This window comes from Helicoverpa zea, chromosome 8, assembly GCF_022581195.2.
Source record: "Helicoverpa zea isolate HzStark_Cry1AcR chromosome 8, ilHelZeax1.1, whole genome shotgun sequence".
Taxonomy (NCBI): domain Eukaryota; kingdom Metazoa; phylum Arthropoda; class Insecta; order Lepidoptera; family Noctuidae; genus Helicoverpa; species Helicoverpa zea.
In genome coordinates this window covers 5716078-5733563 of record NC_061459.1, presented here as the reverse complement: position 1 = coordinate 5733563, position 17486 = coordinate 5716078, and the positions used below count along the sequence as shown (strand labels likewise).

The 17486-nt window shown below is 35.9% G+C and overlaps 2 protein-coding genes across 5 annotated transcripts; both read right to left on the bottom strand.

Moving 5' to 3' along the window:
- Positions 1–5688: 5688 nt before the first annotated feature.
- Positions 5689–14411, bottom strand: LOC124632585 (mitochondrial ornithine transporter 1). 4 transcript variants are annotated; one of them, XM_047167475.1, is made up of 7 exons: positions 14229–14411; positions 13944–14036; positions 13548–13792; positions 13257–13403; positions 12800–12932; positions 12317–12514; positions 5689–5868 (listed from the first exon to the last, which is right to left on the bottom strand). In XM_047167475.1, the coding sequence occupies exons 2-7, from the start codon at positions 14011–14013 to the stop codon at positions 5747–5749; spliced, it is 915 nt and encodes a 304-aa protein (XP_047023431.1). In that variant the 5' UTR covers positions 14014–14036; positions 14229–14411; the 3' UTR covers positions 5689–5746. The 4 variants fall into 4 exon arrangements, with proteins under 4 accessions (XP_047023431.1, XP_047023430.1, XP_047023432.1 ...); XM_047167474.1 differs by having other exon boundaries at positions 13944–14037; positions 14233–14411; XM_047167476.1 differs by having other exon boundaries at positions 13944–14037; positions 14266–14409.
- A 600-nt stretch (positions 14412–15011) lies between these two features.
- LOC124632710 (transmembrane reductase CYB561D2-like) lies at positions 15012–17175 on the bottom strand. The gene is made up of 2 exons (XM_047167657.1): positions 16745–17175; positions 15012–16655 (listed from the first exon to the last, which is right to left on the bottom strand). The coding sequence occupies exons 1-2, from the start codon at positions 16964–16966 to the stop codon at positions 16143–16145; spliced, it is 735 nt and encodes a 244-aa protein (XP_047023613.1). The 5' UTR covers positions 16967–17175; the 3' UTR covers positions 15012–16142.
- Positions 17176–17486: the final 311 nt, after the last annotated feature.

The window sequence follows — 17486 nt, the reverse complement described above, 5'->3', positions numbered from 1 at the left end:
CGATAGGCTGATGATAACACTAGGGAACAAAATAATACTTTTTTTTGTTGCATTTAATTTTATGACTGTTGTTTACTAATTCGAGATCACCATATTTTTTTTCTTACAGCTTTAGTTTTTGAGGTACTTTTGTGTCCCAAAACTCAAAAAAATTCGCGCTCGCTACGCTCGCGGCTTTTTCACTTTGCGGTGGTTTAAGTCCAATATCGAAAACGTTAGATTAGTTTAAGTTAAAATTGAAAGTAGAAAAGGATAGCACCCCCATAACGCCCTCTTTCAGGACTTTCTGGTTAACAAGAAGCGGTGAAGAACAAAACAAACTTCCCAGCAACACAGCTGTCTATTACAATAAAATTATTATTATTTACAATAGTCACTATTTTACATTTTTTTGTACAAAACAGTACCAAAACTCAAAAAATCTCGCGCTCGCTACGCTCGCGGTTTTTTCATTTAGCAGTGGCTTTTTTTTTACTTGTTTCTGTGATTTCGTGTCCCAAAACTCCAAAATTTTGCGCTCGCTACGCTCGCGCAAATTTATACGGTTTTATACCACGTCTTTGCTTTTGGTTTTATAACTTGGTAACTACGACGAAATCTAAAAAATGTTCCGGCTTGCTACGCTCGCGCAAAAAACAAAACTACTCACAATCTTTCCATACATAGGGGTGCTTTAGTAATGATTGCACGCGGTACATGAGCTAGAGACGGAACTGATAGTGAGCATAATATGAGTTTAGATATATTAAAAAAAAAAAAACGTTTTTTTAGCATTATTAGATTGGTTCGTAATTTTATTTTGTCGTTTTTTTTTTGGGGTGCTCAATAGGTAGCAGCCCGGGGTGCCACCCGATGCTATGCCGCCACTGGTAGTTGAGAAGTGCACCAAATGCGTCAAACCCTCCCTATATTGGCTTACTGGCTACTAGAAGTTATTGATTGAAATAGGTTTGGATCGAAACTATTTTTTTTTATCGGGTCCAACTTCCTCCTAAGTTTATTTTCATTCCTAATGCCAAAGTCCTGATGCTCAGAAAAAAGGAAATAATTTCATTCAAAAGTTCATAAACGACTTGCATAATTTTTAATGAGCATGTTCATGCTCCGACTTTTACTTTTGTAGTAGCCGCTTCTAGTTCCGATTTTCTAGTAGATGTGACCACAACCTTTTTTGAGGGCTGGATCCGCGCTTGGGCACATCTATCCGATATGGCTGAAAAGTCCGAAACTAGTTTTCGGGCCAACAGTTGGAAGTACATAATGGACGTAGGTATATACCAGACTACAAAGAAAGAGTCTATAAAGTAATGAACGAAGTGAGTTCATGAGGTAGTATAAAGGAGCACAGACTTACATGGAGCAATAGGTACAAGGGGTTATTATTACATAGAGGAGTAGCTAAGAGTAGTAGGTAGGTATATACCTAAGGGAGTACAAAAATTATATATATAGGATACATTGAGTTAGTAGGTACATAGGATTATATAAAGTTTACATAGGGGTTACATATATAAGGATACCGTAGTAGATACTATCTACTAGATAGGTACATATGGGCATGCGTGCATGTTGATTTGGGAGTATATAGCCTATATAGTCTCCCTAAGTACTATATAATATAGGACAGTACTTAGGGAGAGTGGAGTACAATGTTACTACAGTTACCTAAATATTAGGTAGGTAGGTACTTTTGGTCAAGATAAATCTTGGTCGCATGCTTCAACAGACTGAATTGTTTTCACATTCCCCTTTCCACTAGGTCATCTTTAACGAATAGGCGGATCATCAACAATCTGTCGATCTCAAATCCTCATTAGACCCAAATAAATAAAATGACTTACAGACTTGATTTCACTTGATCCGGTTATACTGGAAGCCGACCCCAAAATAGTTGGGAAAAAGACTCGGAGGATGACAGACTTGATTTCACTTCAAGAACCCTTCCACCCTCACCCTCCTACTTGATAACAGAATCTATTGTACAACGAACGAATAATTGTATCTATTTGATATAATTGTGCGAACTATTAATGAGACGCTTTTTATCCTCATGAATTAATTATCCTGGACGCCTGATGACCGCCTTTAATTAAGACATTGAGGCTACGCTTCAATCGTAATTGAGTCGTGATTGGATCTCAGTTGAATGTGAATCGTATGTCGCTTAAGTAAAATTAGGAGAATCGGGCCCCAGGTGAAGTGTTCGATAACGGTAAATCCTGGAACATCAATCCAATTAAAAAAAAAATGATCCAGGAGTGAAGATCCATTGCAAGAAATGTAATAACCATGACATCAGCGACGCGGTTTTTCAAGAACAGGGGCCCGATTCTCTTAATTTTACAAATTCACATTCGACTGAGATCCAATCACGACTCAATTACGATTGATGCGTATGTGGCATTCCGCTATTTTTTCTTTGAAATAAACGTTTTTATCCGTTTCTGTGATTAAACTATGAATCATATAGACTGCGAATGATTTACGATTGCAATATGATTGTAGAGAAAACTACTATCCAATCCAAAATAACTCTCCAAATTAGCATACAAATCGCAAACCAATCGAATGTCGTTGGAATACGATTGGTTTTACATTAGTATTAGAATACCGATATGGTTAAAACTGCTATTGCGATTCAATTTCTATTCAATTTTGACATTATCAACTTAGGAGAATCAGGCCCCTGATTTTTAAAAAGTTGTATACAGTTAGATTAAGAAAAGATAGTTATTTTGTTTACACATGACAACAGTCCCAGACACACGAGACACTAATTTTGCTCTTATAGTTTCTTCAGAAGTGTGTGACTGACACTTATGTAGATTTTGGTGGTGGTCTGTCAACAATGGTTCCGCAAACACTAGTGTTAAACTTCCTGAGGACCAAGTCTGCTAATTTTACTTTACTATTAATTAAAATTCAATCAGTACTCCACTACGATTGAAATATATGGGGCATTCAGCAAATACTGCAATCGAATCGTAATCGCAATGGACTCTCATTTGAATGGTAGGTGTAACTATTCAAATTCTACAGACTTTTCACGAGGGAATGAACTATTACTTTGTTTTAACCACTTTACTGTGCACGATGCAGACACAGTAGTTTAATAATCATAGGAACCAACCAAACTCTTGAACCTTTTCCTCTTGGACTGTCCAACTATACCTCCTGACATGGATATTCATAAACGCGGCTGGCAGGTTATCGTATATAAAAATATTATTTAAAAAGGTTTGTTTTTGTTTTCTTTTTTGTACAACATAATTGAAACATACATTAATAATAACAATTTATTCATATCAATAATTATTTGGCACATTTTTCTACCTACTACTTGTACGTTATAAGCACTTCGAGACATCTTGACCCTTAATATTACCCAAGCCCAAGTAGTGTGCGTTCGCGCAGCGGAATGTTGTTGCATTTAAAGATTTTAATTATGCAGATAATTAGTGTAAGACGTTCTATAATTGTGTATGGTAAATAAAAATTTGTGTATGCAGCCATTGTGGAGAAATTCACCAAAAACTGATTCCGCTGGGCGAACGTTGTCCTGGCGGAACTTTTTTAAATCCATAGACTTTAGAAAAAAAGAGATGTGTCCAAAAATGTGTGTATAATTATTTATGTATGAATGAAATCAATGCATGCATAAACTTCGGAGAAATTCAAGTTTCCGCTACGCGAACGTTTGGTCATTAGCTAGTTTTCATATAAAGCGCTTACATAGAGAGCTGTAGATTTTTATATACGTTGTTTTGAATTTGTTTAAAAAACAGATTTAGAAAAAGTCGAAGGGCTTAAAAGATAAAAATATAAATGTAAAATACACTTATTAGGTCTTAGTTCTTAAAGTATGCAGTTTGGGGTCTAGATTTTCACGTTTACACAAACCTTATAAGTGTCTGCAACATGTTGCCAAGTATCAATGATGTTCTGTTAGTAATTAAAAAGTTATAGGATAATTTACCATGAATAGATCACTGTTTACAAAGCAGTCGAATATCACGAAATTCTAAAGGAATTGCATGGTAAAACGTATGCCAATAATTAGTTTAATCATTCAACTATTCACTTGCAAAATTTCATGTTATTTAATTCAGTAATTAAAGAAAGACAATTATAATACTGACGAAGCATCGAAAACCTACATAATCCGACTAAGTTCGGATAGCTATAAGGGTGCGTCCACATCTGGCGAATGCGCAGCACGCGAGCCGATCGCGAGCTGTCCGCGAGCTGCGCGCGTGCAGTCACTAAAGTCGGAAATTAGCTGTATGAATATTATTTGTCTTAAATCAATAATATATCTAATTTATATCTCAAGTCTCAAGCGCATACTTAAATAAAGTACCTACGTATTAGTACCTACTTTCTGTCATAGTCAAATACATTAAAAAAGTAGGTGTAGAAAACCTATAAATTATATCGAAACAACAATTGTGTTATCACCAGTACCAATTCAATACCGGTATTATAATGTAAATTTTGGGATGTTACCTAAATATATTGCACGGCCGCTTTTTTATAGCTATTCGAACTTGGTCGGATTATGTACGTTTTCGATGCTTCGTCAGTATTATAATTGTCTTTCTTTATTTACTGAATTTACTGACATGAAATTTTGCAAGTGAATAGTTGAATGATTAAACTAATTATTGGCATACGTTTTACCACGCAATTCCTTTATAATTTCGTGATATTCGACTGCTTTGTAAACAGTGATCTATTCATGGTAAATTATCCTATAACTTTTTAATTACTAACGGAATATCATTGATACTTGGCAACATGTTGCAGACACATACAAGGTTTGTTTAAACGTGAAAATCTAGACCCCAAACTGCATACTTTAAGAACTAAGACCTAATAAGTGTATTTTACGTTTATATTTTTATCTTTTAAACCCTACGACTTTTTCTAAATCTGTTTTTTAAACAAATATAAACAAATTCAAAACAACGTATGTAAAAATCTACAGCTCTCTATGTAAGCGCTTTATATGAAAACTAGCTAATGACCAAACGTTCGCGTAGCGGAAACTTGAATTTCTCCGAAGTTTATGCATGCACTGATTTCATTCATACATAAATAATTATACACAAATACACACTAATTTTTGGACACATCTCTTTTTTTCTAAAGTCTATGGATTAAAAAAAGTTCCGCCAGGACAACGTTCGCCCAGCGGAATCAGTTTTTGGTGAATTTCTCCACAATGGCTGCATACACAAATTTTTATTTACCATACACAATTATAGAACGTCTTACACTAATTATCTGCATAATTAAAATCTTTAAATGCAACAACATTCCGCTGCGCGAACGCACACGCCCAAGTAAACCAGATAAGTAGATAAGGCACTCAATGCATAAAACTTGGTGACGATAATTTCATATGTTGAAATGCAATTGATATAATGTTAGTAAATAGGAAGGTTGGTGACACACATCTTAATTTATAATCTTAAATCATATCACAACCATGTTATTTACAAATATTATGTGTTATTCAAATTCATGTGTTCATGTATCTACAGTCAATTTTATTTTAAAGGTACAGGTCCATATTACGACAAATAAAGTGATATCTCTATTGAGCACACATGAAATAAAATCACTTTGAATGTCCTAAAGCCGGGCCAGGAATGTATTCTGCAACTGTCTTTAAAATACTTAGAGTACAACAGTTCATAAATAACTTTAATATTGCACTAAAACACCTAATTTTAGCAATGAGTTAATCTCCAAAAGACTGGTGCATCCATTTCTTGGAGTACTCGTAGACAACGAAGAGCGCTGCTGTGGCCGGGATGGTCCGCACTAATGTCGGTTTGAGACCGTTGTACAAAGCCAGCACACCTGAAATAAACAATAATAAAAATCAGTGGTACGTCTGAAGATAGTTATTCAATAATCCACGGAAAACCAAAGTTGTAAACCGACGCAACCGGCTCCATCTTGGACATTTAACAGAGACCGAAGAGTGGCGACGTACATCCATTACAGCATTTGGAATAAATGTGGGCAAGATGTTATAATAAATGACAGGGATTAAGGGCAAATGCGCAAGGTACATCCTATCGTGTACTTGGACTTAGAAAATTTTGGAAGATTGTGGAGGGGGCAGAAGGAGGCGAGATAAGCCCCATCCTAATAACTCAACTAGAAATGTTTCCAAAAATTTCGGGAAGCAGTAGATCCTTTTTTAGTTATAAAAAGATCTCAAATAATTGAGTACTTAGAAAGAGGCCGATAGAGAAGAGCTCGCAGTCTTCCTGATTGATAAATCTTCGAAAAATCTGTATTTTAAAGCGTCCCAAAGTTAGGAGTTAAAGAATGCATTTAAGTATACGCACAGAAATATTTATCATAGAGCCGTAGACTACTATAGAGACAGTAGAGGCCGTAGAGAACTGTAGACATTGGTCCTAATGCAGTTGAACTAGCTACCTATTTGATTTTAACTACCTGTTACTGAAGCTATAGATTTAGGTCTACAGCGAGTAGGTAAATACCTAAATGCCTTATGATTTATTAATACGTAGATGTGTTTTCAATGACATTACTTTATAATCATGTACTGATCGTGTGGACCATTTTGCCAGTGTTTCAGGCTACGCGTTATCTGTCAGTCATATTATCTGATATACCTAATTGGTTTCTCGCTGATAAGTAGCCCACCCATCTGATGTTTTGTTTACGCTTTAGGTACGCTTATCTTGACCAGCAGGTGGTAATTACGCTACTTATTAGGTACCTACCTTCATTGTATTACAAAAATTATAAAAATAAAACCAAACGTTGTTGTGGGAGCCCGCCGTCACAGCTGAATCGAAAAACGTCTAGTTTTGGATAAAGGCAGGAATAAGCAGGGAGCGCTTAGTTTTTTTTTTTTTTTATTTTTTTTTATTTATTGCTTAGAAGGTACATTTTACATTATAAAAAATATAAAATGTCCAACAAAACTGTATACACAGTTTATCTGTTGGATCAGAAGTTGGATCAGTTGTCCGAAATATCATTGGCATTCTAAGATCTTTTGTTAACGTGTAACATCTATACATATAATAAATCTGTAAAAAAACTGTGTTTGTACATTGAATATATTAAAAAAATAATAATTGGGTGGGGTTTAGAAAGAGTAATGGAGCACAAATCCAAAAAAAAAATTCTGTCTGTATGTCTGTTTGTTTGTACACGCTAATCTTCCGAACTACTGAACGGATTTCAATGATTTTTTCTTTGTTGTATCAGTATTAAGCCTGGTCAACATATAGGCTATAATTTATCTTCGAAACTTGAAGACCCGATGCAGATCTCCAACAGACCAATAAAACTATAAGAGATACAAATATGGTGCCGTGGCAAAAATTGTTTCATTTGATGAGCATTTTCAGCTGAGATAATACATTTTAAGATCTGGAACACCTGATGTGGAACCCCAAGAGCCCAGCTTCTCTGTACCATATACAGGTATGACGTTTTAGCAAAAGTTGTTCAATTTGATAAGCACTTTCTATTGACTTATACAAATTGAAGATCTAAAACACCTGATGTGGAACTCCAGGGGCCCAGCTAGACTATAGCATATAGAGGTATGACGTTTTAGCAAAAGTTGTTCAATCAGATAAGCACTCTCTGTTGACTTATAAAAATTGAAGATGTAAAACTGATGTGGAACTCCAGGAGCCCTGCTAGACTATATGAAGCATGTGAAGATATGACGTTTTGGCAAATGTGGTTCAATCTGATAAGCACCCTCTATTGACGTATAAACATCGAAGATCTGGAACACCTGATGTGGAACTTCAAGAGCAATACTACACTTGACATGTATAGAAATGAATGTTATGAAATAGGTATGGTGAATCAAAAAAAGTGATTAGTCCGTCTTTTAGATAACCCTAAAATAATGGACACGCATTTTTCTTTTCTCTCTCTCACAAACAAATAATAACGAAGATACAACAACGCTTGAATTTCGTGTTAAGTCACTGCTTAGTACAAAGGACAATGGGCACAAATATATGGGACCTGGTATACCCCACCAATAGCGATGTCATACATATCATTGGATAGGCCTTTTTATGTAGAACAAGATTTACTATGACAGCCTTGCTGAAATGTTTGTCCGTTCCGAGATATAGATAAAAAACTGTGCAAAAATTAAACTAAAGTTAACTTAATAATCTATTGATATCTCAAGGTTTTAGAGGAAAAACTAAGTTACACTAAGTGTAAGTCTCCTGAGTTCAACCTGCTGTACCCGTTAGGGTCCATAATTGTTACTATTATTTAGCATTTCAACCTTATACTGTACCAACTGGATATTGGGCATAATGATAAACCCCACCAATAACAAAGTCATACATATCGATGGATAGGTCTTTTTTAACTGGAACAACATTTACTATGACAGCTTTGTTCTATTGTTTGTCCGTTCTGAGATATAGATAAAATACAAACTTAAAATTAATGCACATTAAGTGTTTAAAGGAAAATCTATACCTATATGTCGTCGATGTACTAAGTACCTGCTGTGAGTCTGCATTTGTTACTATATTTAGCAGTTCCACCTACGATATGAATATAAGAATAATATCCACATTTCGTTCATACGTTACTTTGTACATTTAAATAATTCGATATGATCTTATTAGCCTTTTCCCAGCTATCTTGCGGTCGGCTTCCAGTCTAACCGGATGTAATTGCCTATCTGATCTCCTTACCCCAGTAATCTGGGCAACTCGATACCTCTTGGTAAGATTGGTTGCCAGTCTCTTTGTCTTCTGTTGTTACCCATGCACGACCATGGACCGACCGCACCAAGCGTTTGCTTATGATCCTTATGATCGATCGACACATGTGGCTGTTACTCAGACAAGAGTTTGTCTTTCTCATGATCATTAAATCTTTCTCATTCTAAAGTACATAAAGATATTGATTCGACCGGCTTTTAGTTTAACCGAATGCAGCTGAGAGTTACAAGGAGTGACTGCCTATCTGACCTCCTCAACCCAGTTACCCGGGCAATTCAATACCTCTTGGTTAGACTGGTGTCAGACTTACTGAATTATGACTATCCGCAATGACAGCCAAGAATGTTCAATGACAGCCGGAACCTACAGTTTAACGTGCCCTCCGAAACACAGTCATTGGTGTCCAAGATATACTTAGGTAGACAGTACCTACATACAAACTTAGAAAAGTTGCATTGGTACTTGCCTGACCTGGAATCGAACCCGCGCACTTGAGAGGTTGGTTCTTTAACGACAAGGTCACCACGACTTACATAATGATTATAAAAAAAATAAAGACACTGGTGTTATTTTTCAAAGAAAATCAGATTACAGTGTTGATTAGCATTGTTTTTCAGCCATATCTCAGAACGGACAAACAATAGAACAAAGCTATCATAGTAAATGTTGTTCCAGTTAAAAAGACATATCCATCGATATGCATGACTTTGCTATTGGTGGTGGTTTATCATTATGCCAATATCCAGTTGGTTACAGTATAAGGTTGAAATGCTAAATAATAGTAACAATTATGGACCCTAACGGATACAGCAGGAAGAACTCAGGAGACTTACACTTAGTGGAACTTAGTTTTTCCTCTAAAAACTTGAGATATCAATAGATTATTAAGTTAACTTTAGTTTAACTTTTGCACAGTTTTTGATCTATATCTCGGAACGGACAAACATTTCAGCAAAGCTGTCATAGTAAATGTTGTTCTACATAAAAAGGCCTATCCAATGATATGTATGACATCGCTATTGGTGGGGTATACCAATCTGCCCATTGTCCTTTTACATACCTAGACGTGGCGTCACGAGCCCCCACTCTCTAACTTTGTTGCGTTATATCTCATTATTATTTTGTATGTCTCTTCCAGACCTCGGGACTACAGTTCCGAATTTTTGGGAGGCAAACGTGGGGCCGAAGCCAACACGCTGAAGCCCTTTTGAGACAACTTTAATGAAATGGTGACACAAAACTGACGATCATCCCTTTACGGTGGACGTCGTTAAAAAAAGACAATCCCCGGTTCTGTGCTAAACTATTGCTAACTATGGAGGAAAACTTCTTGGGCTATTGTGATGGGATGTTAGTAGATGACAATGTATTAGGTACATGTAAAAACGGCAGGTGGAGACTCGCCACCTCACTTACTGGGCCCCTGGCAACCAGTCACTGAATAGCAACAAGAGGGCAACAGGGACATGAGCGGCTGAAGGGTGAGGATACCTCGGCGGATTTTAAACGCAGATTACGCGCTCCCTGCGCTTACCATGAGGCACCTACCCTCCGAGCAGGGCTACTAATCCTGCTCTAGCGACTCCACTCTGGACGGCCAAGACAAGCCAGAGGCGTGAGACCTACCCCCGTCATGGTTCACTCCGACCGGCCGGAAATGGGAGACAGTATACATTCCCTGGAGAACTCAGTATATATAGCCCCGCGGGGTCGCTACTCCCCGTCATCAGCCTCAGATGTCCTGCGGTGCCTATATCTCATTATTATTGTCGTTATTATCTCAAGAGCCTTTGACCCAATTATGTTAGGGTCGACTTCCAGTCACGATGCAACTGAGTACCAGTGTTTTACAAGGAGCGACTGCCTATCTGACCTCCACAACCCGGTTACCCGCTCTACCCAACACCCCTTGGTAAGACTTACTGGCTTCTGACTACCCATAACGACTGCCAAGAATGTTCAATGACAGTCGGAACCTACAGTTTAACATCCCCTCCAAATAACGGTCATTGGTATCCAAAATATACGTAGAAAGTACATACGAACTTAGAAAAGTTGCATTGGCAGGCACTTGCCAGACCTGGAATCAAAGACGCATGCTCATACTTGAGAGATTGGTTCTCTACCCACTAAACCACCACGAATTCCACTAAGTCACCACGACTTTGTCATATCTATTTAATGTTTTTTTACGTAATAATACGTGTAATATTTTTGCCAGACACAACTTAAATGCGGACTAATTAGAATCACTACTTTTATCCCTATGGTCACGTCTATTGCGACTATTCAGATCTTTGATTTTGCTGACCCCGTAGTCGCTGGCATAAGGGACAGAATCCGCGTACGAAGTCGCGGGCAGAAGCTAGTCATCAATAAAATTATTTTGATAGTTTAAGAATTTATTAATTGTCCCTCGAGTTCCATAACAATACAAAGGACGAAAGAAATCGAAACTTAGCGACTGATTGAATACCGACTGCGGTGATTAAGCCTAACAACTGAGTTGAAGAAGTGGGATAGGCAGTCGCTGCATGTAAAACACATTCGGTTACACTGGACGTAAGTACCTACCTAAGTAGTTGGGAAAGACTAGAATTATGAAAGGTAACCGGCTGGTGATGCTGTACGTTCCAGCCTAAACTGGGTTTCATTTTTCATTTCATAAAATCTTGCACCTCCTCGGTTGAAACGAATTGAAAAAAAAAAACAAATGATGAAAAGTGTCAAAGAATTTCGATTGTTCCATCGGATCGATTAGCGTTTGTTACTCCGTGTTATCTCTTCTTACAATAGCGAGGTCAAAGTGAATGACGAGATAAGTAGGTACCAAGTATTTATTATTGCGTCTTCTACGATATTATCTTAAACGTTATCGTCTTCTTTCTCGTTGTAATTAATGCATTTAATTAAAGAGAAGGCTGTTCGTCATTTTTGCACCGGATTTGTAGGTCTTTACCTAGGTACCTGTCTTATAGCACAAACTCTTTTTTTTTGTATAACACGTATGTATTCGTCTCCGTTTCGGACAAAATGTACCGCTTCCTTACTAAATCTTTTAGAGTACACGATGCAACGGATTTTAATTCGGTTTTCACTGATGTGCAGATGATCTCATAAATATAACAGTCCTACAAAGCCGCTGGGGGTCGATAGGTTATATATAGGGGATACATAGGTTTGAACCTGAATGGTGACTTTCGTGTTTCCCAATTGTGACTCCCTTTTTCCCAACAATTTGTGACTTCTTTTTTCTCCATAGCCTTAAAATTAAGATCTAGCGCTCCGGGCGACCACTCATGTTCACCCCTTCACCCATCCCTGCAGCCGGCTCGATAGACGGCACTGTTTATATGCATTAATTTTTTATCCTGGACCAGAAAACAGTTCCCTCAAGAAGTGGGTATGAATATAAATTTGTGATATTAATCAACAAATGCGACACACATAAAAGGACGTAATTACCTACACCACGTGTACAGAGGAAAGTAAACATTTATAGAACGCGAGATATCAAAGTAGGGTAAATAAGCCAAAAGATAACATACCTTCTTTTTGCACGATTTCATATCCAACCGTCAAGAACTTTTGACTTTTGTTTGATATTTGTATTCTTGACTTGATAACGTCTGAGGGGAAGATTACCGTCCACAGGACGAGGCCGCCAACCGCCCCAGCTATCATTGTCCGTACGAAACCGATGTCGTCTTTAGTCTGACCTGGTTTCTTCAATAATTCTCTTGTGCCTGTAACATTTACACATGCCATTTCAATTAATGCAATGCATTTCATCTGAATTTAAAGGTCTCTCTAGTAATGAATGTCATGAATTTCTACAGCCATACTTTTAGAGAAAAAATGCTAAATCAATTAAGGTTAAATTTGGTATCCTAGAGATGTTTACACACTACTTGGGGCAATATGAGTGCAGCACAGCATCCATAAAGATTTTGGCTGAATCAATTGTGATGATTTTTTGAGACAGATTGGACTGTCAAGACAGTTTTATTTTCCAGAAACTGTGTAAATACCTTCATATCCTCCAAAGAAGAAGAAATAACCAGGCATTTCTCTCATGATTGTTGGGACCAGACCTCTAAAGAGACCTTGAATGCCATATTGTCTGAATATCTGTTGGGTGAGCTGCAACGGCGATATCTTAACCTGACAAGAAAATACTACATATACACATGTTTACATTATTTAACTATTTTGAAGGTCATAACAAAAATAATATGTATGTAGTGCAAACATGAACAAGTGATTTTACTCAGATAACATAATCAGAAAGCATTAGATAAGTACATAATAATGTGTGAATGGGAATGCCATTTTACGAAATAATACTTCATTTTAAATAAACAACTGTCTGAAGGTAAGATTTCTATGACAAAATTTTCAATAACAAAAACAAAAATACAATAATAGATATTATTATATCAATTCAGCTAGCTATGATAAATAAAATACCCAGAATGATCATCGTACTACTGTTTGTGAGGTCTGGACATTCACTTCTCGCAGGGCTTGCAATTGACATTTTATCAATTCAGTAGGACACAATGTGAATGAAGAGAAAAATGCTGCTAAGAAACCAGCAGATGCATTCCCCAAAGCTGACAACTCTTCAACTTTCTAAAAACAAAAAGAAACCAGATTGATTATTATTATTACCTTAAATCTGTGGACCAAATGGTAAATCAAATGCAGGTATAAAATAATAATAGGTGAAATAGGTGGTATTAACTGAAAACGAAGTTTTTTTCCAGTACAACTCACCTCAACTCCACTAAGACGACAAACAAACTTTTGACAATATCCATAGGCTGCAAACAGTACAGAGTTTTCTGCTACGTTAGCCATGATTGCCGGTGTTGTGCCAGCATATAAACCCCTGATCACCCCATCATTTCTTAATGTTTGCTTCAGGCAGTCATACATTCCTTTGTAAAGGTGTGGGAATGTTTGCATCTTCACTTTCACTGTGTCAAGTGGCTGGCCAACGTATACAACTGCTACACCCCCTAAAAAAAAAAAAAAAAACTTATTTGGGTGTATCACAGATTGCATCATCACAATCATGCATTATTATATTTCTTGAAAATTAAGATAATAAAATATTCTTTAAATATTCTTCGACTTAAAATATTATTAATTATTGTATTAAATAGTTACCTAAAGAACCAGCCGTAAAATCGATCAAACCATTCTTCAAGTTTCCTGAAGAACCCGATGAGTGAGCCATGGTTAAACTTTATTAGTTATTACCCTGTAAGAAAGTAATTTGCCTAAATTAAAAACCATTTTTAATAAGCAGAATACTTAATTATTCTTCTATAAGTTGTTGCTTGACTATTTTTGGTAATTATAAGTGAGGTCACTTTTTCTTCCATAGCTTAAGTACATTACAAATCAAAATATCACTGTTAATACAATAAAAACAATAATCGTTACAAATACATACTATGTTAATGTTACTTTACGATGGAAAACTCACTCAACTAAAGCTTACTCATTCATATGTAAGTCACTGTAACTAATGTAACTTTTCATAAAAGATACAATACTGAAAATTAAACAACACCGCCAATGGTCGTTCTAGAGCGTTGACACATCAATGATGAAAATCACAACACGTGCGAATGACAGCCCCGCGGGCCTGACAGCAATTTAACCACAGAATATCTAACGACAAACTAGTGCTGTACCACGGTAATTATTGCCGTGGCTGGCTACTATGCTGACACACGACGGAATAAGATTCAGAATTTTAATGAATACGTATTTTTTCGTGGGCACTGGGCAACCTTGACGATCAAAGCGTTATATCACGAACAATAAATTGATCGTATATGCTTAATATTGAAAAGCGAATTATTATTGCAGATTTAGGGGCCATCTTAAGCTGTATGTTGAAGAGACGGAGATTATTATTAATCTTACCATATTTTGTTTTATTGAAGATTGCACAATGTTATTGTAGATCTATGATATGATAAGACCACTCTGACCACGCCTCACACCTAAACATTTTTATATTTGAATTTCCCTCTTGAGTTGAAGCATGCACCACCATAACATTCATATACTTTTATCTGGATAGTCAAAATCAACCATGGATCTAGAAATTACCCTCTCTAAATATTTTTGTGCATCAGCTTTAACAACGTCAACGGTGGCAGTAAGGTAATGTGGTAGGTAGGTAGGTAGTTGATCTAATTTTAATGAGAAAAAAACATTATGGACATGCCATTTACAACTGTTTATTAGATATGATATATTTTTATACATACAGAACTAGGCATTGATATTCATTACCATGAAGCAAAATATGTGCTACACATTGCTACACACACATACATTATTTTAACTTACAGCATAATAGAATTACATGTGTGACATAGGTATTCTAAAGAATGTTGTTTGGCACAATTGTTGTCTTACTGTAATGAGAAAATATAATCAGATCTAAATTCATAAAATGTACATAAAATATTGGTTAGGTACATAAAACTGTGCTTCCTAAGCTCAGAAGTTTCAGTCTCTTAGCCTCTCGAGAACATCCCATGTCTCCTGGCTATTTCTGTGCCTTTAAAACTTTTGTGCTAAAATTTTTTACTTGAATCCTTACAAATTGGATATTTTCTTGATTTCAAAATACATAACACCAAGTGTTCTTAATAAAAAAGTCTTAAAGCTAGTTAGAGCCGTTAAAAGATAGTATTAAAACATTTTTGTAATAAGTACATAGTTTTAAGTAAATGACCAGACAAAAGAGACAATTTGATATTTATAGATAATCACATAATTTTTTTTTTATATATATTAACATTTATTTGTTTTTTATCAAACTGGAAAAGTTATGTCCCTACTACAATTTAATGATCCTGTTATATTTTTCAAATTAGTGTTTAATTATTATCATGATACTTACACTTATTAGCTTGTAAATAGGGTATGTAAATAATAATGTTCTCAAATTATTACTTATTATATAAAATTAAATATATCTTCATAAAAAATATAAAGGGATATAAATTTTCACTATCCATAATAAAATATACAAAAATCACACACATTGCTTTATCTACTTACATACATCATATTATTTTATGCATACCTACATGCTACACTTTGAATTTTATTTCATTATACTAATTTAAAGATAAGTAAAAGAGATAACAACACACATGTAAAAAGCACCATAAAACAACAATAAACACTTGCCTAAAACAAAATAGCCATAACAAAATAATTAAAAGGCATCTCAACAAATAAGTTGTTCTAGTTACCCACATGTTAAACTAAATATCACATATCATTGTCATTATGAAGCCAGGTATATAAGAGGTATGAAATCGTACATGAACAAAATTAATTCTGAATGTCCAGTCTTTCCCTGAGGCGAATGTAAATCTTTAATATGGGTCTCAGTGTCGTGGCTATCATACTTGTTAGGACTAAAATAAAGCAAATGATAGTCAGCCATTCAGCATTTGGCCACCATTTGGAGAAGAAAGCTAGTAATATGGTTGTTATCCCCAAACAAAAGGTCAGGAGACCCGCTGACGTATGAATCAATTTAGTGTATAAAGGTGGAAGATAATGTTTCAATTTCAAACTATTGAGGGCACCTAAGCCTCCCAACATTGTAAGCAACACGAAAATAAAAGATGCCAATCCAAATTTACCATGATAACTTGTAAAGTGTGCAGCACCATTTAGAAACTTGTTTGTGACAATTACAATGAATCCACCCAATATTATTATTCCACCTACCACCTGAAGAATCCAATGACGAGCACTCTTCAATCGTATGGGCATCCATCCAGTAGCAAGGTCGTTAGGAGTTAGTGCATGCATTGCTGATGTCATGAATACCATCCACTGTAAAATATACAGAGTTTATTATCATCAGTATATTAATTAAATATATAATACTAAAACAGTAAAACGCAGTTTGGCACTGAACTTACCCCGAGAGTCATCAACGTGGGATGAAACGAAAACAAAGAGACACCGTCTTTAAAACAAGAGTACAGGATGATACACAGGAATAAAAGCCCACATAAGTTCGCTATGATGTTGAGGTAACTCGGCGATGGATCGGTATTAGGCGCCACTAAGCGCGATGTTTCGGATTTTCTATCTGACGGACCCATATCGCCAGAGACAGTTTCTTCGGCGCCGAGTTCCATAAATGCTCGTATGTTAGACGAAATGGAAGCCTTTATAGTGAGTTGTGTGGGACCGGTAATACTTGAGTCGTTTGGATGCAAATCACAATGCAAATGACTGACACTCCAACACGTAGGTATGTGACAAATTAATTGTTTTTTATTGATTATTTACTTCGTCAACTTCACAACACTCAATAACTCGACTATAGTGAAGTTTTTTCAGGTTAACAAATTATTGACATTTTGACATGACAACATGAGAATATGCGCTAAGCTCAGACTGCTTTGACTAGTAGCGGGAAATTCAAATATAAATGTTTTTTTTCGATATTTTACTTCTATTTTTATGTAAACATAGATGATTTTATCACTCGCTCTAATAAAAACTTAAAAGTAATTTTGAATGACCTTGGTTTATTCCGAAAGTTATTTCATTGCGAATGTAAATGGATTAACTTTTTAATCTGAAATATCTGAAATATCTATAACTTCGAGAAAATTTAAATTGTAAGAAGTTTCTGAGCCATCATGAAGTTGT